Below are 25446 nucleotides of genomic sequence, written 5' to 3' on the forward strand. Positions count from 1 at the left end.
AGTAGTATTGCCCTTGTTGTTGGTGTGATAAGCCAAAATATGTATAGTGACTTGTAGGTTTGAGGAGGAGATTTCCAAGTTTGCTCTTGAGTTTGATAGCAAACTGAGTGCAACGAATGTCAGTATGACAGGTTGTAGAAGCTTCTAGAGCTATCATTCATGTTCCTAGGCCTCTAGTTGGTAGAGATATGCCATGTGGTAGTATTGGCCCACCCCCTTAAGGAGGAGATTTTCTTAATAACTTGTTCAATGAGTGTCCAAATGATATGCCGTGATGTATGTAGCATAAACAGATGTAGTAGAAGAGTTTGCAGCAATTGTTGAGTAGTATTGCTCTTGTTGTTGGTGTGATAAGCCAAGATATGTATGGTGACTTGTAGGTTTGAGGATCAGATTTCTAAGTTTGCTCTTGAGTTTGATAGCAAACTGAGTGCAACGAATGTCAGTATGACAAAAGATCCCACCGTCCCCTCTCTCACCCACCCATCTAAATCACGTGCCACCACAACCCCACCAAAGCGGTGAGCCCAGCAAAATCGCCAAATCCATACTAGCGTAACTACTCTAAATCGATAGCTGGGCGCATGGGCATGGTCGCGTCCTCTGAAGGGGTCTGGGCTAGCTACTACACGAATTCAGAAGAACGTAACCTTGCTGAGTATATTCACAACGAATTCTCCTGCCGACAATCAGACAACTACTAGGTAGAAGCGCTTGAATACTTAAACGGGAGATATTTATAAGGAAAATCCGGAAATAAACACACAGACACGACGCAATGCCGAAAGAAAAATCCATAAACCCAGCGCAAGCCCAGCGCAAAGCCGAGAAGGCAAAAGCCGCCAAGAAAGGTACTTCCCCTTCCTCTTCCCCCCCTCCCCCCCCTCCCCTCCCTCCCCTTCTCCACCCCAGAACACCAAACTAACCCCCCCCCTTCCACAGGCAAAGCAGAAGCCGCAACCCGCCGGACCGAAAAGCTATCCCGGCGCAACCCCGAACGCCTTCAAACCCAGCTCTCCTCGCTCCTGGCCGTCGAGTCTTCCGGCACGAAACTAACTGCTCACGAGGTGCGGCTGAAGGAGGAGCTGGAGAAGGATTTGAAAGCTGTTAGGAAGGCGAGGGAGACGTTGGGGGATAAGGCGCCTGCGTTTGGGCGTGGGGGTGGAGATAGGGAGGGTGGGAGGGATGGAGGGAGAGGGGGGGTGCTGGGAAAGAGGAGAAGGGATGGCGGGAAAGGAGGGGAGGAGAGTGACAGTGATGTTCCCGAAGAGGTAGCAGGTGTGCCTATGCCGAGGGATACGCCGCCGCCGATACCGAAGGAGGTGTTGGATAAATGGTACCAAGCGCGACGAGACAAATGGGCTGCGAACAACCCACAGCAAGCAGGAAGAGGCGGGGAGGGGAGTAGTGCGAATGCGATGCCTCTCGGTGCGAATGCTAGGGAAGTCGGAAGATGCGGTGAGAAAGAGGAGGAGGTGGTGATGACGGTGCCCCCGGTGGAGGCGAAGACGGTATACGAAGCTGCGCCAGCGATTAGGGATTTGAGGCAGGAGGCGGTAAGTGCGTTTGTGCCGGCTGCGGTGAGGAGGAAGATGGAGATGGCGGGGGGGAGGGGGGTTTGGTGGGGAGAGGGACGCGGAGGAGTTGGAGAGGGGGGGGTATTGGAAGGGTGCTGGGGAGGGGTATTGGAAGGGTGCTGGGGAGGGGGGAGGGGAGGGGGATGGGGGAGGGGGGAAGGAGGTGGAGGGGAAGGGGGGGAAGAGGGTTACGATGAAGGAGGTTGAGGATGAGGATGCGCAGTGATTGGGGGGGTTGTGGAGAGGGGGTTACTCGTGGCGTCTGGAGTCTGGATAGGAGCTGTGCGTGGCAGGCAGTTTAATAGCAACTATAATTCAAATAAAGGATTTCAACTACTCAAGACTATAATTGATATACTGGTTACCCAGCCCACCTCCATACCACCCCAAACACCACACTCAAGCAAGCGTAATCGTACCCCGCGTCATCTCCTCAACATCCCTCACTATCTCCCACGCCGGCGTCACAAATCCAATTCCCGTACACCTATCCACCGCGAACAACATCCCCACCCACTCCTTCTGAAAGTTAAAACTAGCGCACCCAAATCCCCCACCTGTGCAAACCGCTCGTCCGAAACCGCCGCTGCCGACTTTGCCGTACCACTGGCTCCTGAAGCTGGTGCTGGTTCCGGAGACGGTATCGCCTTCTTGGGAGATCCGTCTCGCCTGAACCGGGTCTCTGGTGGTAGGCTGGCCCTCCCTCACGGCCGAAGTATAACCTGCAGCCTGCGCGTAATACACACCCAGTAGGCAGGGAGGCAGCCGCGCACGCGCACGCGATCCGCCTGCTTGCCTGCCCCTTGCATACCACCAGATCGTGGCTGGAATGACTGGGCAGAAGAGGATACATGGATGGACTCACGCAAGGGATAACCGATGTCAGATCTGAGATGAGATGAGCTGAGCTCGAGCTATTCTCACCTCGATGAGTCGCTTCCCACCGGATAGCGAGGCAGGGAAGGGAGGCAGGAGTGCTGCGCCGCGCGGCGCCGCGCCCAGGCCACCACCCGCGAGGAGGGGGAGGGGGGGTAAGAGTCATACATGCCCGCGTTGAAGGGCGTGCGTGAAGGGCGTGCGTGGCAACACGGTTCAAGATGTGATAGAAGGGAGGCAAACAGATGGCGCGGCATCGAGGACCCGCACGGCGATAGTGACAGTGAGGTTGGAGAGCGACATCGCACTTGCGTCGTCGTTCTGGCGGGTATGAGTGATAGAGAGGTAAGGGGGAATGGGTGACTGCGACAGAAACCAAGTGACTAAACCAGACATCGCCGCCAAGGACGGAATCAATCACCTCTATCCATCCCCAAACGACGCGATAACAATGTGATAAATTAACCCCCCCAAGCCTCTGGCCCACCCCACCGGCGGATACGTCGGCGCTTGTGTTGGTGGTGGTTGCGAATACTCGGTTGCCGGCGAGGGCGAAATTGAAAAGAGTCATACACAGACGGACACTTTGATAGCGAGAGAAAACAAAGGGGGGGTTGCCTGGGCAGCCGGCTAATTCTCGTAAATTAATTCACTGTCGAGATTGGGCGGAAGTTCGGGAAGATTAGGCATCGAAGCATCATATCATACGATGCTGATGCGTCATATGAAGAAGGGAGAATCACCCGGATGCGGAGTCACTCCTCAGCGCTCTATCACGGTACGGAGGTGTTGTTCATAAGTTTTGTGAGTGGGTCATGAGATGACCGGGGGTTGGGCATGGGTTGGAGCATGGGTACGCGTAGGCTTGTTTGTACCTTTTTAACGCGTCAAAATTCCAACTATTGTATTTTATATGTAGGAAATTCATACTCTTTCAATAACTACAATGCCTCATCTTACTCGCGATGAGCGGCTTCGTTGCGCACTACTACGCTCCCTAGATTGGGAGTTCCAAAAAATTGCAGCCTATATTGGCTGCACGGAACGGCAGGCTTGGTATGCTTGCCAGGGCCCTCCAACTCTGAAGAAGCGTTCGGGTAGGCCACTTATCCTATCCGATGAGCAAGTTCAAGAGGTTATTGAGTTTATAGCCTCATCTCGCACGAATAGGCGTATGCCATATACAAATATAATACGCATTCTTAATATTCCATGCTCACGGCTTGTCCTAACCCGCGCTCTGTCTGTGAGAGGCTATAATCGACGTAAGTATCCCTCTCTACTTTACTACTATATAGACTAATAATTATTAAGGGATTGCTATGCGGAAGCCTATTATCTCAGAGACAAATCGACAAAAGCGACTTTCATGGGCTATTGAACATAAGGATTGGGTACGGAATGATTGGAATAGGATACTTTGGACTGACGAGACGTGGGTAACGGGAGGCTGCCATACTCGTACATGGGTTACTCGAAAAGCAGGGGAAATGTGGGATGATACATGTGTTGTAGATAGAGTACAATGGAGAAGGTAAGAGACTCCTATTTACTATAGGATTTACTAACAATCCCTAGAGGTTGGATGTTCTGGGGCTGCTTCTCAGGTGGTCTTGGAAAGGGTCCTATACTATTTTGGGAGAAGGAATATGGGAAAATAGGAGCTGAGTCCTATATGGCTCATACTGTCCCTCTAATCCACGGCTGGCTACGCCTATACCCAGGCCTTACATTGATGCAAGATGGAGCTCCAGGTCATAGAGCAGGTGCAACATATGAAGAGTTGAGATCCCGTGGTATTTGCCCTATAGAATGGCCCCCGTATTCACCAGATCTCAACCCAATTGAACGGGTGTGGCATATTATGAAGAATTATCTACAAGATAATCATCCAGAACATATGTCCTACGACCAGCTCCGTGTAGCTGTTAAGGAAGCATGGGAGCAAGTTGGAGAAGCTGAGCTTAATGCTCTCCTTAATAGTATGCCTACACGTATGGCAGCAGTAATTGCTGCAAATGGTATGCACACAGAGTACTAGGCTTATAGTATAGTTTTATATAGGGGTTTAGGTATCTACTCTACTCATTATTCTACAGAATTGATTGCTCTCACACTCAAGTGTTCGTGACTTTGGCCAGAATTGCCAAACCAGCCTACGCAGGGGGCCCTAGCCCGACCCACTCACAAAACTTATGAACAACACCTCCGTATAATCCACAGCGATATCATAATCGGTGGGTACTATGCCATAAGCTGGGATGGGGCAAAGGGACAGCAAGTTAGGGTGATTACCGAGTGTGAGTACAGCTCCTGATTTGGAGTCTGTACACGTATTTCCGGCACCGCAAACGGCATCATCGCGAGTGCGACGAGCTAGCCAGCCGTTGCAACCAGTGTCGCACTAAAGTCAATGTCAGTCAGCGATTTGTGAGCCCTCGCATCGCTCGCTCGAACGCCGCAATGTCATAACCAGCACGGATCTGATATTGAAGTGTTTGTTCCCCTCGATGGGGCCAATGAGCGGGCGCGTATACGGGGGGGGGGGTGTTGGCTGTGTGGGATGAATTGGGATGGGATGCTCGGATCGGGGAGGGGTAACTTTCGTACCTTCGCCCTCGCCCTCGGCGTACATCGAGGGCTAAGGCAAAGGTACAGTAGTTACAGTACGGAGTTACAGTATGGATGTCGGTCTCGGTCTCGGGGGCCCGAAGGGGGGCGCAGGATAGACGTCTGATGCGGCGTGCGATTCCCTTGTCCCACAGCTGCGCTGCTGTGGATTCATAAGAGGGCATTCGGCGGCTGTGAAACGGATGGCGAGGAGGGGGAGTACAAGTAGATGCGATGCGTTGCCGCCTTGGCCGGCGCTTGGGGTGCGTGGGACGGAGCACCCATGGCATCTCAAATACCGAGTTGTGAACTGGAATATCTGGAATCATGGGATGTAGCCTTGGCTTTGGTCATGGTGGTGGCAACCACGGCGGCGTGTTTGCGGCAGCATCGCCTCGTTGCTATTTGCCCCCCTGATCTACCGATGGGACTGACGCCTAGAGCAGGTCATTCAGATGAATGTACAGTCATGTTTCCCCCACAGGCAACTATCACAAGGCAACTGTGAGACTATTCCTTTGGCTGGGGAGGGGGCGATGGGCGATGGGGATGGGCGATGGGGATGGCGATGGGGATGGCTGGGCGATGGGGATGGCTGGGCGATGGGGATGGCTGGGCGATGGGGATGGCTGGGCGATGGGGATGGCTGGGCGATGGGAATGGGCGATGGCGATGGCGATGGCGAGGGCGATGGGCGGAATGTAAGCAATCGGTCATGATTGGCTGCGAGGGCGGTGTTATGAGGTGGCAAGGCAAGGGCCAATGATGTGGAGATGTACGGAGTACGGAGGACGTAGGTAGGGAATGCGGGAGGGGTAGGAATGGCCAGCCGTAGCAAAACGTCCCATCTATCCACTCCATCCACTCCATCCACACCATCCCATCCATCCATCCACTCCATCCACTCCATCCACACCATCCCATCCATCCATCCACTCCATCCATCCATCCATCCATCCATCCATCCACTCCATCCACACCCATCCATCCACTCCATCCACACCCATCCATCCACTCCATCCACACCCATCCATCCACTCCATCCACTCCATCCATCCACTCCATCCACACCCACCCCATCCATCCACCCATCCCATCCATCCACGTAATCCTGTAGCCTCATGATTACCAGCACAAGAGCCAACCAGCGTCAACCAGCGTAACCAACGTAACCAGCGTATAACCAGCGTAACCAGCGTAACCAGCGTAACCAGCGTAACCAGCGTATAGCGTCAACCCAGCGTCAACCAGCGTCAACCACTAAGACCCCCCGGCATCTTTTTAGAAATCCCCAACTTGCCACTCCACTGCCACTCCACATTACCACTCCACTGCCACTCCTTGGATCCAATTCCCATGTACCCACCCTTTAGGTGTGGGTGCACATACTGCCACATACGGAGTACTGTTAATTTGTCAAGGCGCCCATTTGTTAATTGGTGTTATTGTGCCACTTGCCTACGGAGTACGTGGGTGGTACTTTGTCTTACTACTGTAACTCACCACTGCCAACAAGTCACTCTCCCATCCCACCCATACTAATCAATGTTCCCGCCCTCCTCCGCTCTCAGCCTGGTTGCTCCCTCGCTCTCGCTCTCGCTCTCGCTCTCGCTCTCGCTCTCGACGAAAAAGTAACAAAACTCACCCTCTATCCCCGCCCCAACTCCCTCCTCCTCCTGCCTACCCAACGCAGAAATGGACCACTTCCAACAGTAGAGAGCGGCTCGTCGAAGTCTGCACTGTGAATCCCATTCTTGCCAAAACCCCCCCCGCTCAATCCTCTTTTATCTTGTCAAACCTATTATCTACACTTAATCCTCTTGTTGCGACTTCTCCCCGCTCCAAAGAACATCCAAAACCTCGTCCGCTTTGCCACCAGAATATGGGTTTCTACCCATAACCCCCCGTCAGAAAGCGCAACCTACACTACACGCCAACAACCACCCAACCAACCAACTCACCCAACCACAAACCACCCAACCACAAACCTCCCTCTACATCAAACTCACCCCGACATCCAAAAAATAAAATAAAAACAACAACAACAAAATATACGTTCAAGGCAGCATCGCGTCCAAAAGTTCTTTGAAAGCGCTTCTACCAAACGAATTACACAGACCTGTAGGCTCCCCCCCCCCCCCTCCAAAAAAGAGGCGTTCGCCCCATTGTCCTCCGGCCTGGAATGAATATGTCGGCTAACCCATGATTGCCACTCTCAGAGTCACAACCCTCCTCGAACGCCTGCCTGGCCTCAGCCTACACGTACTCAAGAAGAAGAGACATTTCCTTTCTACAAAAACTCTCCTCAGTCACAGTCATTTTAATTATTTCATATGTATATCAGCGTCCTGGTTTAAAAAGCAACAGCAGCAGCAACAGCAACGCGTCCTTACCTCTCCATCTTCAAACAACACTCACTTTTCAGATGGTAGCTGGGATCTAGCCACCACCTCGAAAGACTTGCTTGAACTCGGACAGGCCACGATGATCCTCGATATTCTACTTTCTCCTCCAGTCGCCGCTCTTACATTGTCCACCGGTATTATCGTCTCTGAAAGGATCTCCATTGCGCGGGTCTCTTCTGTGTAGCCTCTGCTTTCGAAACTCGATTCATACAGCTCTATACAGCAACACACTACGTGTTACGTCTTAGAAGCTCAGCATCAGGTCAGGAATCTCACGGGACTAGTCTGCAAACGGTATTATCGGTTGGTTTTGTATAGACGGCGACTGGAGTTGCGTCCCTTTACGGAGTAGTCTTCTGTGTCTTCTGATGCTAGTCTCGTAACCTCGATTAATTCAAGATGAACAGTGGCGATGTTGAATTGTCGCCGCCTTTTATCACAACATATCATCACGATGGGCCATACAGCTCGTCACTCTCTTCCTCCGCCTCATCCTCGTGTGCGTCTGTCTTCTCAGACGCCGCCTCTCAATCCTCGGACGATTCGTCAGTACACTCGGGAGGCTCGTCCGACTCAGAACAATCGGACGCCTACTGTCGCACAACCCGGCAATCATCATACCAATCACTAGAAGACCAATGCGACGTCATCACCCCGACGGAATGTTGGCCGAAAAGCGTCCTGGCGAGCAGCGTTCCCCAAAAACGACCGCATCCCAGGCGCACCTCCAAACTCGCCTCGCGCAAAGCGCGCCCCCCCCCTTCTCTGGTTCGACAGTGCGACCGAAAGGTCAGCTTTGTCGATAGCTTAGTCGGTAAGATAAATACCAACCCCCCAAGCAAGTCACGTACTCAAACTCTTCCCCCCTCAGATTCCTCCGCCCAAATCGTTGAAGCGATCTGGCCCCTTTCCTCCGTCGTGTGCCGTAGCGAGATGGGCGCCAAAGGCGTCCTCCCCCTGCGCACCTTCATCCAAGAGACCCTGCGGCGGTCTCAAACCAGCTACTCCACGCTCCAAGTCGCGCTCTACTACCTCATCCTCATCAAGCCCCACGTGCCCAGCTTCGACTTCACGATGGAGCAGCCGGACGAGAGCCACGCGACGCGCGCCCTGCAGTGCGGGCGCCGCATGTTCCTGTCGGCCCTCATCCTGGCCTCCAAGTACCTGCAGGACCGCAACTACTCTGCGCGCGCGTGGAGCAAGATCTGCGGCCTCAGCGCCCACGAGATCAACCAGAACGAGATGGCCTTCCTGGTTGCCGTCAACTGGCGCCTCCACATCACCGACGCCGTCTTCCAGCGCTGGACAGACGTCGTGCTGAAGTTCACGCCGAGCCAGGCCCCGGCGGCCGCGGGCGGGCTTATGGGCGCGCCCGCGCTGCCGGACTGGCGCGCGTTGATACTCAAGCTTGATGCTGATCTGGGGAATGTGGAGGCGGTGGTGAGGGAGGCGGCTCTGGCGACGGCGGCGACGGCGGCGGTGGTGGCGAAGAGGGCGCGCGTCTGCAGTACGCGTGCTTCTCTTGTGTATCAGTCCTCTTTGTTAAATAAGTGTTTTGAGGCACAGGCTCCTGCTGTGAGGTGAAGGGGGCCGCGATTAGTGGGGAAGAAGAACAGAAGAAGAAGAAGAGTAAGAAGAATAAGAGGTGGTCTGTGGAGGTGATAACGTGGTAGTCGGGGAGAAAGGGGAGAGTGGAGAGTGTATAGCTGGTGGTGGTGCTGGGGACGTATGATGTACATCTATCGTATCGTAGTTGAAGAGTGAAAGCTTTTCTTCCCTTGATCTGATTGCTACTCGTGCTGGTGCTGTGGGCTTTGCTTGTCGTTTTGGTGCGATGACGTTTTGAGAGGGGATATCCGGAGGGGGGGTGGATGGATGTTCGGCGCCCCGGGGGGGGGGGGGGGGTAGCTCTTTAGTAGGGGCTTTCACGTTTTTGTACAGTACAGTATGAACTATTTCCTTAGCTTGAATTTTATCCTGCTGTTTTGCTCTACTTGCTTACTTCCTTTGGGTTGTTTGGAGGTTTTGAGTTGTGAGGAGGAAGGTATGTTGAAATCTGCGTGTCTTACTCGATGATGCGATGACGAGGCGGAAGGCACGACAGTACAGAGAGAATGTTAACAAGGAATCTAGGTATGTATTATTATTAACTATAGGCTTGAACACAGCTGGATATAGAAAATACAAAATCCCTCATGAAACGTCCAATTTAATCTTACATTTTATTTGCATATATGTTGTAATACCCACCGTAGGCACAGTTATACCAAAATACCGTTGGTTGTGGTACGTCCCTTGATTTCCGTCGGTTGCTGTCGCAACAACAACCTCCTCCCTCGATTTGTTGATCTCCCACGTACCTGCCCCTCGCCCCGCCAAGCACATCCACCACAAACCCAACCCTGGTCCCCCCGAAAGCACCTGGCGCGCCTCTCCAGGCTCTCAAAAAATCCAACGTCCTGCATTGAACTGCGAAGTTTGTACGCCCCTGACCTCCGCGTCTTGAGTGTTTACCTTCAGCGGGACGAGAGTGGACAAGGGTCTATTTACAATTTACACGAGCTTGCCAGCAAGGCACAACCAACTTTCTCCGCTCCGCACAATATCCAACCCCACACCTACCTCACCGTCACCATCCCTCATCACCCTCCGCCAACCCCCCAGCTCTATTCCAAAATGTCGAGCTTCATGGCAAACCTCTTCACGAGCTCGCAAGCCGGGAAGGCGCCGCCCTCCTCAGACAACCTCCCCGCCCCTCCTCCACCCCTCCACACCAGAGCAAGCCACAACGACACATACTCCGACCGTCCCTCGACCCCTCCCACCAACCGCGCGAGCTTCATCACGCCCACTCAAACGCCGCAGGGCAGCCCGTCGAAAAACCGCAACCCCCCTGGTGCAATCGACCTCCCCTCCGCCTTCGACGCAGCTATGAGAGTCGCCCCCGCCGCGCTGGACAGCCCCACAAAACTCACATCCACTCGTCCTCTCAGCCCCGGAAAGAGCAATGCGCTTGCTCCAGTCGACGACTCCTTTTTCGCGCAGGCGTCGAGCGTGGGCGATGAGAGTATCTTGCATAAGCCCGTTACGGGTGCCGGGGGAGGGGTGCCAGGAAGCCCGACGAGGAAGCAGGGGAAGGAGAATACGTCGCCTGCGGGGAGGTTGGAGGAGTTTTCAGCAGCGACGGTGACGGCGCAGAACCCGGCGGTGTTGTCGAGGCAGGAGATTTATCGGTTGAGGGATCAGCCGGCGCCGCCGACGATTAGGAAGTATAATACGCAGCGCGGGTTGACGGCGGGGGAGTTGGAGATTCTGCAGAAGCCGAATGTGAAGAGGTTGGCGAATGTGACGCAACTTTGTGAGTTTATCTCGAGGATGATGTAGGGTGCGGGGTTTGGGAGGGTGTGTGGCTAATTGGAATTGGCAGATTTCCTCGATTATTATTTTGATCTCCTGACGTATGTTGGGACGCGCCAGACGCGTCTAAATCATTTCAGGGCTGAGTATCCGGCTCCGCCTGCGACGGCGGAGGAGATGTATGATCCGCTCTGGCATAAATACACGGGACGCGAGCGTGCGAATTTGAGGAAGCGCCGTGTTCGTCTCCGCCAGGGCGATTTCCAGATTCTTACCCAGGTCGGTCAGGGTGGGTATGGTCAGGTGTTCTTGGCGCAGAAGAAGGATACGAGGGAGGTTTGTGCGTTGAAGGTTATGAGCAAGAAGCTTCTTTTTAAGCTGGATGAGATTAGACATGTTTTGACGGAGAGAGATATTCTCACGAATGCCAAGAGCGAGTGGCTGGTCAGACTTCTGTATTCATTCCAGGACGAACAGAGTATTTACTTGGCAATGGTAAGCAGAAATGGCTGGACGGAAGATTATACTAATTATATCCAGGAATATGTTCCAGGAGGAGATTTCAGGACACTTCTGAACAACACCGGCGTCCTGGCCAACCGCCACGCCCGATTCTACATCGCCGAAATGTTCTGCTCCATCGACGCCCTGCACCAACTCGGATACATTCACCGAGATCTGAAGCCAGAGAACTTCCTCATCGACTCCACAGGCCACGTTAAACTCACCGACTTCGGGCTCGCTGCCGGTATGCTCGCCCCTGGCAAGATCGAATCCATGCGCATCAAGCTCGAGCAAGTCGGAGAGACATCCGTCCCCTTCGGCAAGCCAATGGAACAGCGTACCGTCGCTGAGCGCCGCGAGGGATACAGGTCTATGCGCGACAAGGACGTCAACTACGCAAAGTCCATTGTCGGGTCGCCTGACTACATGGCCCCTGAGGTTCTTAAGGGTGACGAATACGAGTTCTCGGTCGACTACTGGAGTCTGGGATGCATGTTGTTCGAGGCACTGACTGGGTTCCCGCCGTTTGCTGGAGCTACTGTTGATGAGACCTGGAAGAACTTGAAGCACTGGCGGGAAGTTCTTAAGAGACCTACGTGGGAAGACCCGAACTACTTCATCAGCAACCGCACGTGGAACTTTATCACAAAGTATGCCCCCCTACCCCCTTAATCCTACCTACCAAATAGCAACCCTCAACTAACAACACCCCACAGCCTCATCGCCTCAAAAACCAAACGCTTCCCCAACATCCAATCCGTCTACACGCACCAATACTTCGCCGAAGTGGACTGGACCACTCTCCGCACCCAGCGCGCGCCCTTCGTCCCCGAGCTCGACTCGGAGACCGACGCAGGCTACTTTGACGACTTCAGCAACGAGACGGACATGGCTAAGTACAAGGAGGTGCACGATAAGCAGGCTGCGCTGGAGAATATGGCGGATCGCGAGGGGGCGATGGGGAAGGCGCTGTTTGTGGGGTTTACGTTCCGCCATCGCAAGACGGGGGGAGAAGGGGGGGAGAGCCCGAGGAAGAGTATTTTGAACGATGGGAGGTTTGGGACTATACTTTAGTTGATGGTTGGGTGCTGAGACTATGGGAAGTGAGACAGATGATTGGGATGGGGAGGGAGTATTGTCCGGTTGGGAGTGAAGAAGTTGCTTGATGACCGGACGAGGGAGTCTTGGGCTGGGGGAAGGAGTTGGGCGCGTGCGCGTGCGTGGTAAAAGGGGGCCGGGGACTTGCGTTATTTTTTTTTGCTGACTCTGCTGTTCTACTTTACTGTATTGGGCGCCTGTTTTGTTATTATTTTTCGGCGCGGGACGTGGGGGGGTGTATCTGCTTTTGTTTGGGGGGATTAGGGGGTGATAGGGGTGGTAAGGGGTGGTAAGGGGTATGGGGGCTGAGACAGGCGCTGTAGGGATGATGGGGATCCGGAGATAGAAAGACAGACAGACAGACAGATGTGGGAATAGAATCTTTTGAGATGAGGTGTGCGCTTTAGTTCGTACTTGTGGTTGGGGTTCTGGATACCCTACCTACCCCGCGTTTGCTTCCCTCTCGTGAAACGCCGTCTGCACTGCACAACCCAGATGGAGTCGGTCGGGGACGGTCGTGGGAGAAGGGGTGTGCTGTCCCGATATGCAAGAATCAGGTGGTTTTTATAAGGATTGCAGCGAGGGGATCGTTATGTATATGCGCTGACGGTTATTTGGGCGCGTGGGGTTTGAATAGGTGATGAGTTCTGCCTGGAAGGAAGCAACTAACTTCTAACTTTCTAAACTAAAAAAAACTTATTATTTTAAGAAAAGACCTTTGTAAAAATGGGTGCTACTGTTATCACTGAGTATGCACATCTCCCTAGATCATCTTTAGAGAATATATAGCTAACAGGATTGCGTCCTTTGCACAGGAGTAACATGAATGTGTTCAACTTCAAAGCATGCTCAGCAAGGTCCCATCATTTCCTACTAGCCACGGAAAAGCCTCAGATCTGAAGTTGGAACACAGGGAATTTGAGAAACAATGCATCGTTGTACATAAGCGGAGTTTCTACATGGGAAACTTCTGCCGGCCAATGTGGTCTTAAACCAAGGATTTATCCCTTGCAATGAAGTATGAAATTGCTGTTTTGACGTACTTAACAATGGAGTAAACTTATCTTTCCATAGTTACTTAAAGTTGCTTCTCTAAATTCTTCAACGTAGGTAGCAAAGGTTGTGTTTCATCCTCTTGTAATGGCCTTGAGTATTTCTAGATTTTCGCAAGAGAAACTGCACTATTCACAGGCCACATTCCTGCCCTTTGAAAAGCATGAATGATAGTTTGATATTTGAAAGTATCTGCTCTAATCTGTAGAAGATCTCGCATGAATGAAGAGATATCATATTGTAGATTAAATGGACTTAATTGATCCACAGCTTCAAGATGCTCTCTTCCTTCCACACCAATTCTACCAGCAACTGCCGACTCGACCAAGGATGCTTACGAAAGCATACTATTAACTAGGAACAAAGAGCACATGACAGCGCAGCCACGTTGTAGCAGACAAGGAGTGGAAAGCGATCTGGTGGCAATCGACGCCACGGAAGGAATCTGCCAGGTTGAAGCGCTGCTTGCCAAGTCAACAGTACGTAATGTGGTTTGGTACCTCGTGAAGTGGGCAGGCTTCAGGGATGAGGATAATACTTGGCAGAAACGGGGCGACATCAGTTCAGATCTCATAATGACTTTGAGGCACGCTATCAAGGGAACTATTTTGGCGTGCAGTTACTCGAGAAGCGAGAACGGAGAGGAAAGATGGAGTATTTTGTTAGGTGGACGGATCATCTAGCAAGTGAGAATTCATGGGAGAAGGAAGCAACTCACAGCTAGCTTCTTTACGAGAAGATGTGATCCATCACCTTCTCAAACCGCAGGCCTGCACGCCACCCCATTCGCCACAAGCATCTTCTTCACGTTGTACAGTAGAGTCTCGATAATACGATGTAATCCATCCCTTAGTTCAATATCGTCTTATTGAATATATCGTTCAACTGAATATTACATAATCCACCCATGTAAGGTGCTCTGAATACGGCTGTTTACATGTAGGGCCTCTAACTCCTGCTCTAGTCGTTCAATTGCTCTCAAATGAGCTGTTTTCACATCATCTCGACCCTCAGCAAACTCAATTACCACTTGTAGAGCCTGAATAGCCTCTTGTATTGACCGTTTTGGCCTGTTAGGCTGCGTCTCTTCTTCCCATCAATTGTCTGTAAGCCAAGATGCTCTGTTATCACATCCTGTAAGACCTTCTCAGGATCTACTGATCCTTGCTCACTCTCTGCCTCTAACTCTTGTTCCTCAACCGGATTTAGGAAGCTCGAAATTGCCATAATATCTTGTATATTCCCAGCTCTTTTAACTTGCTCATAAAGACGTGGTATTCGGAGAATCAATTGCAATAGGAAGTGTAGGAGTTGTAACTAGAGTTGACTTCCAGAAACAGTTGTAGATTGTTGTATTTGAGACGTAGTTATTCCAACTTCTTAGAATCCAACGAATAGCTAGGTGTAAATACATTGATTCCCTAGGGTCCTGGTTATTGTTATAACACTCGAGCATATATGAGAGCCGCCGTCTATAATGAGACTTGAAGCTTTGTATAATTCCTTAAAGGTTGAAATCGACTTGTCGAGTTCTTTAGAAGCCAACATATTCGTATATTAGGAGGAGGTGGTGTAAATTTGACAGCTATAAGGTGTGCAGAGAAGTTATCCATTGTTAAAAGGACTGAACGAGTTGTTCCAATGTGATTATAGAAGGCTTGAAGCCATTCAGACATCACAGTTGTATTCATCCAGGCCTTCTTTGAGTCTGAGAACTCAGGGATAAGTCAGAAGTTAGCACCTCACTGACTTTTCAGAAACAAGGAGTAACAAGATCAATGCTTGGAAGCTTGGAAAAGACGTGGAAGTATGTGATAGTTGATTTACTGTAACGTCTGCTTGCCCTTTCTTAAGGAAAGGGCAATCCTATTTATGCTAAAGGAGTGTAGTTCTCTCATTTTCCAAGACTTTCCATGACTAACCAGGCTTGGTAACTGTAGTCGACATAAGAGAATCCCATAGAACCATCTCCTAGGTTCCTAGCCTATAGGAAGTGAAAGGAGGTCCAAGGTCAGAGTACCCCTATAGACAAATTATGTCATAACTTAACCAATCTTGTGGGTAACTAAGGAGCGATGACGTGTAATGAATCATAGAGGGTTGTAGAAGCTTTTGGAGCTATCGTTCATGTTCCTAGGCCTCTAGTTGATAGAGATATGTCATGTGTAGTATTAGCCCAGTAACTAAGGAGTGATGTCATGTAATGAATTATAGAGGGTTGTAGAGATATGCTATGTGGTCATATCGGCCCAGTAACTAAGGAACAATGACGTGTAATAAATCATAGAGGGTTGTAGCAATCGTTGAGTAGTATTGCTCTTGTTGTTGGTGTGACAAGCCAAAATATGTATAGTGACTTGTAGGTTTGAGGAGGAGATTTCTAAGTTTGCTCTTGAGTTTGATAGCAAACTGAGTGCAACGAATGTCAGTATGACAAGTCTCTCTCGGCTCATTTCGAGTCTATTGACAACTCTGAGAGTCCTGGACAGTCAGCGCACATACGAACCAGAAACTGGCCAGATCTTGAGGCAGTTCTATTCAATTGGCAACTCCGAATCGAAGAACAGGGAGGCGTAACAAGTGGAGAACTCTTACAGCAGAAGGCTCAACAAATCTGGCATCAATTGCCTCAATATTCACAACATCCTTGCCCTGAGTTTAGTGTCGGCTGGCTTCAAAAGTTCAAACCGTGACATCATATTCAGGATTACCGTCGACACAGAGAGCTTGGCTCTGTTCCTGAGACTGCAGAAGACGAAATGAAAGGCCTACGTACAATTGCTAGCGAATATAACGATGAGGATATATACAATATGGACAAGGCTACACTCTATTGGAGGATGACACCTTCTCATGGACTTGCTACACAACTACGACCTGGTTTAAAGAAGGACAAGGCTTGTCTATCTCTCAATTTTGTTACAAATGCAACTGGGAGTGATAGATTACATGTTTGGTCTGTGCTCTCGTCTATGCTACCCCTGTGAAAAATGAAGATATTTCCGCATCTAAGCAAACCATCCCCTTTTGCTTATTATGAGAACTGTAGTATCTTAACAAAAACAAGCCCAAATCACACAAAAAATGTCAGAGGATACACAATCGATTAGTAGGGTCTCTTAAATGCTCACATCTACTGAATCTACAGCAAGAAGCACTCTATCAAAGCAGCAGTTAAGGACTTCATAGGTTTGTGTAACGCTCGCGCTACATCCTACTAAGCCAAAAAGACTATAGTATTCCGGCTTAGCAGAATACGCGTAACACGCTATATATACCATACGCACTGTAACGGTCAGCACCCATTACAGTTTGGCAGCATATAGAAGGTGGTCTAGATGCACTCTTGTTAGTTAACGGCGAGCTGTATTAGCAATGCCTATACTGATTAGTGAGCTACAAGCACTTAGGAGGCACTTGATCAATAGCAGCACACCTTACAAAGGCGCATAACAAGAGGAATACAAAGGTTCAACAGCATGAGGTTGTCAAAGATAGCATTGAGGCTGCATTTGCTAGAGCTGCTATCAATCCCTACAAACGGAAATGAGTGATACTTAACAATGGATACGCTTTAAATCTTTGAATCAGCAGTATTTGAAGAGCTTCTTATAGAGTGGATTGCTGTTGATTCTATTGCTTTCAAAAAGTGTAAATCACCTTAATTCAAGGCTCTTTTAAGGTATCTAAATTGCTATGTTAAAAGCTGCTTTCCTACTCGAAATACTGTCAAAAACTAGTCCTTTCTACAATATGAAACTTGATGTATAGATCTTCAAGACGAACTTGCCATCGTCACTTAAAAAATCCATCTATTTATTGATATTTGGACTAGGGAAGGTGTTGCTTATATTGGCATTATTGCTCATTATTTCGATTAATACAATTAACAAAAGGCCCCTGTATTAGTTTTCTGTGAGCTTATAGGCCCACATACTAGTGAGAACTAGGAAACATATGTGACAAATGCTCTTGTTGAGTTTGATATTATTAACAAACTTGGCGATACTGCTTCAAATAACGATACTCTTATGAAGCATTTGTCACAAAGTCCATTCATTTAAGATTATTAGCCCAATTAAATCAAATCTAATTACATATCTAGATCTCAAGAATGAGTACCAAATTGATTACGATAGCAACCACCATAGACTTCATTATATGGGTCACATCATCAATCTCACAGTTCAAGCCTTCCTTTTTGGTGATACTAAGCACGATGTCTCACCTAATCCAACACCACTTAAACTAGCTAATTAGCGCACAAATAGGGCTCTTAGAAAGCTTCATAATATTGTTGTTTTTGTACAACAGTCGCCATAACGAATTGCTGAATTTAGAGAGTATAGCCAAGGCAAAAGGCTTAAACTCAACTCATTAGAACTCATAGTCTCATATGATTGGCTGCGCTCTACGGCCTAGCATTCAGCCTGCAATTCGGTTAGAGCACAAGGACGAGCTTTAGGATGATACTTTGACTACTAATGAGTAGTCTCATCTTAAAGAAGTATTTAGGAGTCTTAAGATCCTAGAACAAACCACACTTGATGTAGAAGGCTCGTTTGGCTCTATTAGCAAGGTGATTATGACCGTGGATTTTTTGCTTAAGCTTTTCGAAGACATTACAGAGTCAAAAACAGAAATCAAATATTCAGATGCAATTAAATCTATGGCTAATGACGCATGGAATAAGCTCAACAAGTACTACAATATGACAGAGGTAAGTGAAGCTTATATTGCTTTAATTGTTCTTGATCCTCAGATCAAATGGGTGTACTTTATGAACCAATGGCCTAATTGGATTAATCAAGCTATTGGCCTTCTAGAAGACTTATTTATTACAGTAGTTCAAGCATTTTTGAGGGTCTTTTAGAGCCCTCTTAGATGAAGAATGTGACGAGTATGAGATGTATTTGGTTGACTCCCCGGCTTAGCCAGAAGAGTAAACAGCGGCCAATTGATTGGTAGAAAGAGGCCTCACAACAAGAGGCATATCCCAATTTGTCTCATCAGGCAATCGCAATGAGTGGTGAGCCTAAGAGGCTGTTTTCAAAAGCCTCAAATACAATCAATGAGGACTGAGCGCAGCTATTGCCAGACACAGTACAAGCGCTCGAGTGTATCAAGTCCTGGACGCTTCAGAAAATTGGATCTGAGAATGTGGATCATAGCATAGAACAGCTAGAGTTGGACATCATGTAATTCTATTGCGATTTTCCCCAAGTTACCACACTTTCAAGGCTCGTAATGAGGCTGAAATACTACACTGACTGCATGGGCATGGTCTCCTCTCAGTCAGCCCCGGTGTTCTAGTGTAGTTGGGTGGGTGTTACAACCGCCCCTTTCTTGTACAAACAACCTCGCAGTTCCAGAATTAAGCGCTTCTATGAATCAAAACTTGCAAGTTCCACAGAGAGAGATGTACATCCATAAAAAGACATCATTTAAGGTAAAGACAGTAACGTAACATATGGGGTAGTCGGACATACAGGGTAGTCAGACAAAAATGCCCGACTACCAACTCAGAACCTTCATACCATACAGTCGTGCTCAGATTGAAGACAACATCCAAAAGGCTGTCATTGCGCTCCAATTGAAGGAATTCAAATCAATTAGACTTGCTGCAGACCACTTCGAAGTTACTAAGTCAACTTTTGCTGATAGGATGTCTGGGAAGAAAACGCGTGCTGTAGCTCACGAAATTGAACAAGCTCTCTCAAATGCAGAAGAAAATACACTAGCACGATGGATTACACGTCTCACTGCCACGGGTTTTCCTGCAACTCCTATGTTGATCAAGGAAATGGCTGAAGAAATTCGCGTATGACGCGTCCAAATCGCGTCTTCTCAAACCACTCTTCAGACCAATCCTACCCCCATAGGCCATGAATGGATCTATAGATTCTTAAAACGACATCCAAACTTTAAAGGGGTCTACTCAAGACAACTAGAGTCTGCACAACATAAAGAAGCCACTCCTATAAAGATTTCAGCTTGGTTTGACGCGTTTAAAGCACGAATTGAAGAGCAAAAGTACAAGCCATGCAACATCTATAATATGGATGAGACAGGTTTTCCAGTTGGAGAGACTCAATCCACGCGAATAATTGTTGATTCTACCTTGAAATCCAATTGGAAGGTCACAGCTGGGAAGCAGGACTGGATAACTGTACTTGAATGCATTGATGCAGACGGTGGTGCTTTACCACCTATGATTATATTCAAGGCTAAGAATACCAATTCAAGTTGGATTCCAAAGGACACCCCTACAAACTGGCACTTCTGAACAAGTAATAGTGGCTGGACTTCAAACAGTCATGGATTTGAGTGGTTGCGGAAGGTATTTGAGCCTGAGTCGCGCAAAAAGTCTGGAAATCACCCGCGAATGTTGATTATGGATGGCCATTCTAGTCACATTACTGGCGATATGATTGCACTGTGCATTGAGAATGACATCGACCTTCTTATTCTACCGCCTCATTGCTCTCATCTACTCCAACCACTTGATGTTGGGGTGTATGGACCTCTTAAGCGATTTCATGCTCAGGAAGTAGATCGGTATACTCGAGCAGGAATAAAGCGAATCCAGCGCTCCCACTGGGTTGAAATCTTCCGGTGTATTCGAGAGAAGGGTCTTATACCTCAAAACATTAGAAGTGGGTGGAGGGCAGCGGGTTTAATACCCTTTCTCCCAGAAAGAGTTCTGGCTAACCTTCCACTTCCACCAACCGAACCACCTCGCACTCCTCAAAACTCAACCAATATCACTACTCTGGATCTCTCAATATTCCGAAGTTCTCCTCCAGATGGAACTGAACTAAGGCATGCAAATTTAGTATTTAATTCAAGTATGGCAACTTGTGACTCTCCTGCTTCACCGCCAAGAGAATGACTAGGCTGGTTGAAAGTCAGAATGCTGAACTCAGCATCCTTCGGAAGGAGGTGAAAGAGTACAAAGAGATACTTGAGACACGAAAGAAAAGAACTACGGGCAAGAGAATTAAGTTGCAAGGCGAATTTGTATTCAGTACCGAGGAAGTGTTGAAAATTGTCCGGGAGGCAGAGTTGAAGTCAACCGAGAAAAGACCACGTGGAAGGCCACGCAAACGGCCAATTGAAGAAGTAGACGAGGAAGTTGAAGAGGAAGAGGTAGAGAACGATTCAAGCGACCCAGAATTGGAATTGGAGGAGTGTGTGGCACGTAGGACTCGGTCAACTAGAGTAGAATAAACTTTTTGTCCGACTACCCCATATGTCCGACTACCCCAAACGTTACGTTAGCTTTAATTTTTTGATTATTCAGCCCTTGCGACTTTCCACCCACCCACCCACCCAATCTATCTACACACGACACAAAATAGTCCATTAAGTCACGTATAGAAAAACCCAGCATCGAAAACAACACACACACCTCCATTCCGCCCCCTAAAGCCCTATACTACACTACACTCCAAACCCCCAGCGCCGGCAGCGGCAAAGCGATGCCCCAAAGCCCCATTTCGACAATCAACATCCATGTTGACCGGATGAACATTCATCGAGGAAGAAAACAACAAAAAAAAACACACGCACGTACGTCCGATGGATGTATGGATGGTAAAATGCTAATACGCCTTACAAAAAAACCACAAACACACAAACACACAAACACATACAACGTAACGTGGTGGCAAAAAAGACGACGAAGTGAAACTTGAGATAGTAGTAGCACAACACCCCCTGCCCCCCTCCCCCCTTCCCTCGCCCGCCCGCCCAGCTAAAGCCATTATTCACGATTCTTCTTCTATCTATCATCCATCCCTCTCCCCTATCGTAGAAGTACCCCCCCCCCAATCCCCTCCCCCTCAAGCCAAACAAATAAGCAAAGTCGCCTCAATCAATCAATCAATCCCACCCCCCCCTTTCCCAATCCCCCGCGCCCCACCTTCCAATACCATCCCGCCCCTGCCCCAAGCCCCAGCAGAAAGATTTATAAAATCCGCGCTACAATCCGTCGCCCACCCTGACAAGTGGCACCCATCCAAGACAAGCGCGTAGGAAATATAATCCGTACGCAGGGACAAATGTAGGACAATCAAAGAAAGTAAGTTAACTTGAAAACGACGACGACGACAGAGAGAGAGACACAGACGAGACACGAAGACGAGACACGAAGACGAGACGAGCAGTAGCAAACAAGAGGGCATTCGGACCCCCCCAGTAATCAATCCCATGAGGCGGGACACCAAAAAAATCAAGCACCAGTAACACCAACTGCAGCAAAAAAACAAACGGTGTGGGTTCTTTTTTTTTGAGAAATAAGTCCAATTGACGCCGGCGGCGCGGATAGGAGGAGTGCAGTGCAGACGGCGTCTCGCATTTTATAAACTCGGGTATCAGTTGTGGAAATAGTCGGCTTTTGTGTCCGCGGCGAATGCAGGTTGATTATACGTGGGTGTGGGTAATAACAACTCATGCCTGGTGCGAGTGCTGCTGCGGCATGCCGGCTTGTGGGGGCATGCCCGGGTAGCCCCCGCGCTGCTGCTGCTGCTGTTGCGCCAGGTAGTTCTGGTAGGCTATTTGTTGCGCGTCGACGGGGAGGTAATTGGGGTGCATGGGCGCCGTCTGCATGCCGGGCCTGCTTTGCTGGGCGGGGAGGTGTTGTGGTGCTGGTTCTTCGGGCGACTCGACGGGGTTTTGATCCTCGACGCCGTTCTCGTTGTTGCCGGCTGGCTCTGGAGCGTTGAGGCAGGCCTAAAATGGACATTAGTGACTGGTCAATTTTGTGGTGGCATGTGAGATCGCATACCTGAATGAGGTTCTTGCCCTCGGCCTTGGTGACAAGAGGCTGAAGCTTCGGGGTGGTGAACGTATACACAAGGCCAGTCTCGGAGACAACGAGCAGCAGGACTTGGGTGCCGGTCAGAACAGACAACTCGTATGCCTGGATAATCTTTGTTAGCATGTTCGCGATCGAGAGTTTTCGCGATTGACGCGTCGATATCGGGCGGGGGGGATTGCGCACCTTCTTCATGATTCCGGCCTTGCGCTTGGAAAAGGTGATGTGACGACGTGACTTGTCGGCGATGAACTTGATCTCAATCTTCCTCCTCTCGCGACCGGGCTTATCATCATCATCGTCATCGTCGTCGGCCGTGGATGGGCGCTGGCGCTTCACACCACGGTTATCGGGCGCGGTCGCGGTACCATTGCCCACGGCATGCGCGTCCTCGAGTACGGATGGCGACGCCTGGTCGGGTTGTTGATCGGTAATGTCGGCCATTCTAATAGAAGCTTTTCTTTTTGGGTGTGACGTGAAATGTTTTGTTCTGAATCGAGATAGCTGCCGATGAGCCTTAACTGCTTCTGGGGGATGTGTAGACAATGTGGAGAGTGACGGGTTTGGTTGGCAGAAACCTGGGTGCCGGCAATGCTTGATCGAGTCTGGTGTGGGAAGGGATGGATATCAGCCAGCGTCCAAGTGTTGGGGTTAAACAGGAAGCGAGAGTCACTGCGGTACGGCGGGGTGGGGGGGTACGGCAACAGTACAGAATGGTAGGGCAGAAACGCACGGATGTGTGCTGTAGCGCGTTGTAGCGTGTTGTACCTGCCGTAGTGGAAGGAAGGTACAGACAGAGACAGTCTTGGAGTTGCAGCAGTTGCATTTGCAATGCGGTACAGTGGGTATAGTGGAGAGGACAGTGTAGAGGACAGTGTAGCGTATAGTGGAGAGGACAGTGTAGAGGACAGTGAAGTGCTGTGCACAGTGCAGCGTACAGTGGAGAGTACAGTAAAGTGCAGTGCACAGTGCAGTGCACAGTGCAGTGCACAGTGCAGAGGACAGTACAGTGCTGTGCATTTGCAGTGCCGTTCAGTGGAGCGTATAGTGCAGAGTACAGTGCAGTGCTGTGCCGTAGTGGTAGTGGAATGAATGCTGGTACAGTACAGGCTGGTCCGAGGTAACCATGACTGCCGGCGACCGCAAACAATGAAAATGCTGACAGCGACAGGGTAGGTAAGGGTAGAGGAATAGAGTAGAATAGAGTAGAATAGAGTAGAGTATCTGCAAATGCAACTGCAAGTACAAAGAAGTAGAGTACATACAGAATATTGAGGCTCTGAATCAGAGAACACCACTTGATCGTCAATACAATATCCTCTCTCTGGTCGTTGGGTGTGTTGTGGCTGGGACAGTACTCGGCGGCTAATGTCTTGCTGCAATTTGCGGGCGTGTCAGATCTCCTGTCTGGGATGAAATGATTGATCCGTTGCGGTTTGCAGCACTGGAGTAATAACAAATTTAATGGCGTTCAATTAACGACGCAGAATTAACGACGCAGATATTGGAAGGGGAAGGTGGCAAGCTGCTTTCGGGGCGCGGAAGAGTGTATGAGGGATGGTTTGTAGAGGATTCGGGGGCGGGGGGTGGCCGTATTGACGGGCTGGCGGTGTGGTCCACCCATCCTCAGCCCGTCAATACGGCCAGGACCACACCCCCAGCCCGTCAATACGGCCACCCACACACACCCCCAGCGCACTTCCCATGTGATAGCCCAACACCCAGCCTCCCTCGCTGGTTTCGCTGGTTTTGCCTTGCCAACGCCGCCGCCCCCGCCGCCCCTCGACGAACCTCGACGAACGCACTTAGCTACGGCACGCTGGAGAGCCATCCAAGGGTCCAGCGAGTACCAACGCGTACTAGCCCGCTGCACCCCCACTGCACCCCCCACTGCGCTCGCAGGTTGAGTAGCCTCACCGTACCGTACTTGGCCGTCGTACTTGTCCTGCGACCGGAAGCAGATAGGATGGGTATCCAGCCCAGCCAGCCAGGCCGAATTCATGACGTCTGGACCCAGAACGAGTTGAGCATATCGCCACGACAGCGCATCCGGCAGGATTAAAACTGAACAGTTCTGTGTCTTGCTTGCCTCAATCGCGAGCGTCGTGGTAGCTGGACTTTCTACCGACTGCATCACTTTGAGTGCAGCGACGATCGCACCGCCCTTAGAACAGGGACAGGACAGGGGACCAAAGCGTTCGCGACGCTGTTTCAGCTACTCACTCCCCTCTTCAAAAAACATCAAACAGAGCCGGAAGTGGTGAGCCGACGAACAACGACAGATCGAAGCAATGCAATGCGAGGCTGAGAAAGTAATGTAATCGAGACTCCCGACCAGAAATATACACACAAGAAATGCCGTACGTACGGTAACTAAACCCCGCTCAACTGGGTAAAGCCTCGGGACTCTGTATAGGGGCAACACTTGGACCGCTCTTTTCTTGTGGGCTTTGCCTTGTCTTGTCTGCCTGCTCTGCCTTCTCTGCTTGCGACAATCGGGAATGGTGGCGTGTATAATTATTGAGGGCCCGGGATATCGGGTAGCTGGTATATGCGGTTGGTACGGTGTGTGTGCGAATTGTGTCTCTCTTCGTTATCGTTATTATCGTTTGGGGTATATGTGAGCGATGAAAGAGGACAAGTTTCGTTCGAATGGAGGAAGCGCCGGTCCCTTTATGGGCATGGACTGGGAAACGATGTACGTGACTTTTTGTGCGCCGCTTGGCCGTTTAGGGTTACGCTGTGGAGTTGGTTGGTGGGTGTCACGTGAATTATGGAGACGGCTGTGCAAAGGGTTTGGGGTGTTTTGTGTGTGGAGGGAAAGCCATTTTTTTTTGGGGTGGATGGGGAAAGAGCGGTCCAGTCAGTTGATAGTTGATAGCTCCTTCCTCGTGAAGAGCTGCAGAATTTATGCTTCATGAGAACGATGAGGGATGAGGTCATAACCATGAGGCTGTACTGCAGTGCGAGACCAGAACGTGAGGGATTATGGCGTGAGCGACCTGCGTGGCATCTACATTGGGATGTGTCACCGCAAATCCACGAGATCCCAGGGGGCAGAGGGAGGAGAGATAAGGCGCTGTGGTGAGGTGATTGTAGAGATAGGAAAATTTCTCTATCAAACCGTGGCCACAGCTTTCATCACCAG

At 50.0% G+C, this 25446-nt stretch overlaps 7 protein-coding genes across 7 annotated transcripts; 4 read left to right on the forward strand and 3 right to left on the reverse strand.

The window, feature by feature from the left end:
• Positions 1–459: 459 nt before the first annotated feature.
• On the forward strand, positions 460–1803 carry VC83_00158 (uncharacterized protein; the record flags this gene model as incomplete). The annotated part of the gene is made up of 3 exons (XM_024463854.1): positions 460–851; positions 943–1556; positions 1669–1803. Exons 1-3 carry the CDS (start codon positions 779–781, stop codon positions 1801–1803), a joined length of 822 nt encoding a protein of 273 aa, XP_024328637.1. The 5' UTR covers positions 460–778.
• A 309-nt stretch (positions 1804–2112) lies between these two features.
• On the reverse strand, positions 2113–3024 carry VC83_00159 (uncharacterized protein; the record flags this gene model as incomplete). Its single annotated transcript, XM_024463855.1, has 1 exon — positions 2113–3024. The coding sequence occupies one exon, from the start codon at positions 3022–3024 to the stop codon at positions 2113–2115; it is 912 nt and encodes a 303-aa protein (XP_024328636.1).
• A 3690-nt stretch (positions 3025–6714) lies between these two features.
• VC83_00160 (uncharacterized protein) lies at positions 6715–9320 on the forward strand. Its single transcript, XM_024463856.1, has 3 exons — positions 6715–7184; positions 7283–8282; positions 8340–9320. Exons 2-3 carry the CDS (start codon positions 7868–7870, stop codon positions 9050–9052), a joined length of 1128 nt encoding a protein of 375 aa, XP_024328285.1. The 5' UTR covers positions 6715–7184; positions 7283–7867; the 3' UTR covers positions 9053–9320.
• A 530-nt stretch (positions 9321–9850) lies between these two features.
• On the forward strand, positions 9851–12672 carry VC83_00161 (uncharacterized protein). The gene is made up of 4 exons (XM_024463857.1): positions 9851–10826; positions 10896–11320; positions 11366–11979; positions 12046–12672. Exons 1-4 carry the CDS (start codon positions 10145–10147, stop codon positions 12401–12403), a joined length of 2079 nt encoding a protein of 692 aa, XP_024328286.1. The 5' UTR covers positions 9851–10144; the 3' UTR covers positions 12404–12672.
• A 7185-nt stretch (positions 12673–19857) lies between these two features.
• VC83_09581 (uncharacterized protein) lies at positions 19858–20773 on the forward strand. Its single transcript, XM_024472994.1, has one exon. The coding sequence runs from the start codon at positions 19866–19868 to the stop codon at positions 20370–20372; it is 507 nt and encodes a 168-aa protein (XP_024328762.1). The 5' UTR covers positions 19858–19865; the 3' UTR covers positions 20373–20773.
• Positions 20774–21403: 630 nt separating this feature from the next.
• Positions 21404–23167, reverse strand: MCM1 (transcription factor of the MADS box). Its single transcript, XM_024463858.1, has 4 exons — positions 23009–23167; positions 22485–22903; positions 22269–22403; positions 21404–22213 (listed from the first exon to the last, which is right to left on the reverse strand). The coding sequence occupies exons 2-4, from the start codon at positions 22740–22742 to the stop codon at positions 21932–21934; spliced, it is 675 nt and encodes a 224-aa protein (XP_024328283.1). The 5' UTR covers positions 22743–22903; positions 23009–23167; the 3' UTR covers positions 21404–21931.
• Positions 23168–23787: 620 nt separating this feature from the next.
• On the reverse strand, positions 23788–25141 carry VC83_00163 (uncharacterized protein; the record flags this gene model as incomplete). The annotated part of the gene is made up of 1 exon (XM_024463859.1): positions 23788–25141. The coding sequence occupies exon 1, from the start codon at positions 24430–24432 to the stop codon at positions 23788–23790; it is 645 nt and encodes a 214-aa protein (XP_024328284.1). The 5' UTR covers positions 24433–25141.
• Between the last annotated feature and the right edge of the window lie 305 nt (positions 25142–25446).

The sequence above is a fragment of the Pseudogymnoascus destructans genome, assembly GCF_001641265.1.
Source record: "Pseudogymnoascus destructans isolate 20631-21 unplaced genomic scaffold scaffold_1, whole genome shotgun sequence".
Classification (NCBI taxonomy): domain Eukaryota; kingdom Fungi; phylum Ascomycota; class Leotiomycetes; order Thelebolales; family Thelebolaceae; genus Pseudogymnoascus; species Pseudogymnoascus destructans.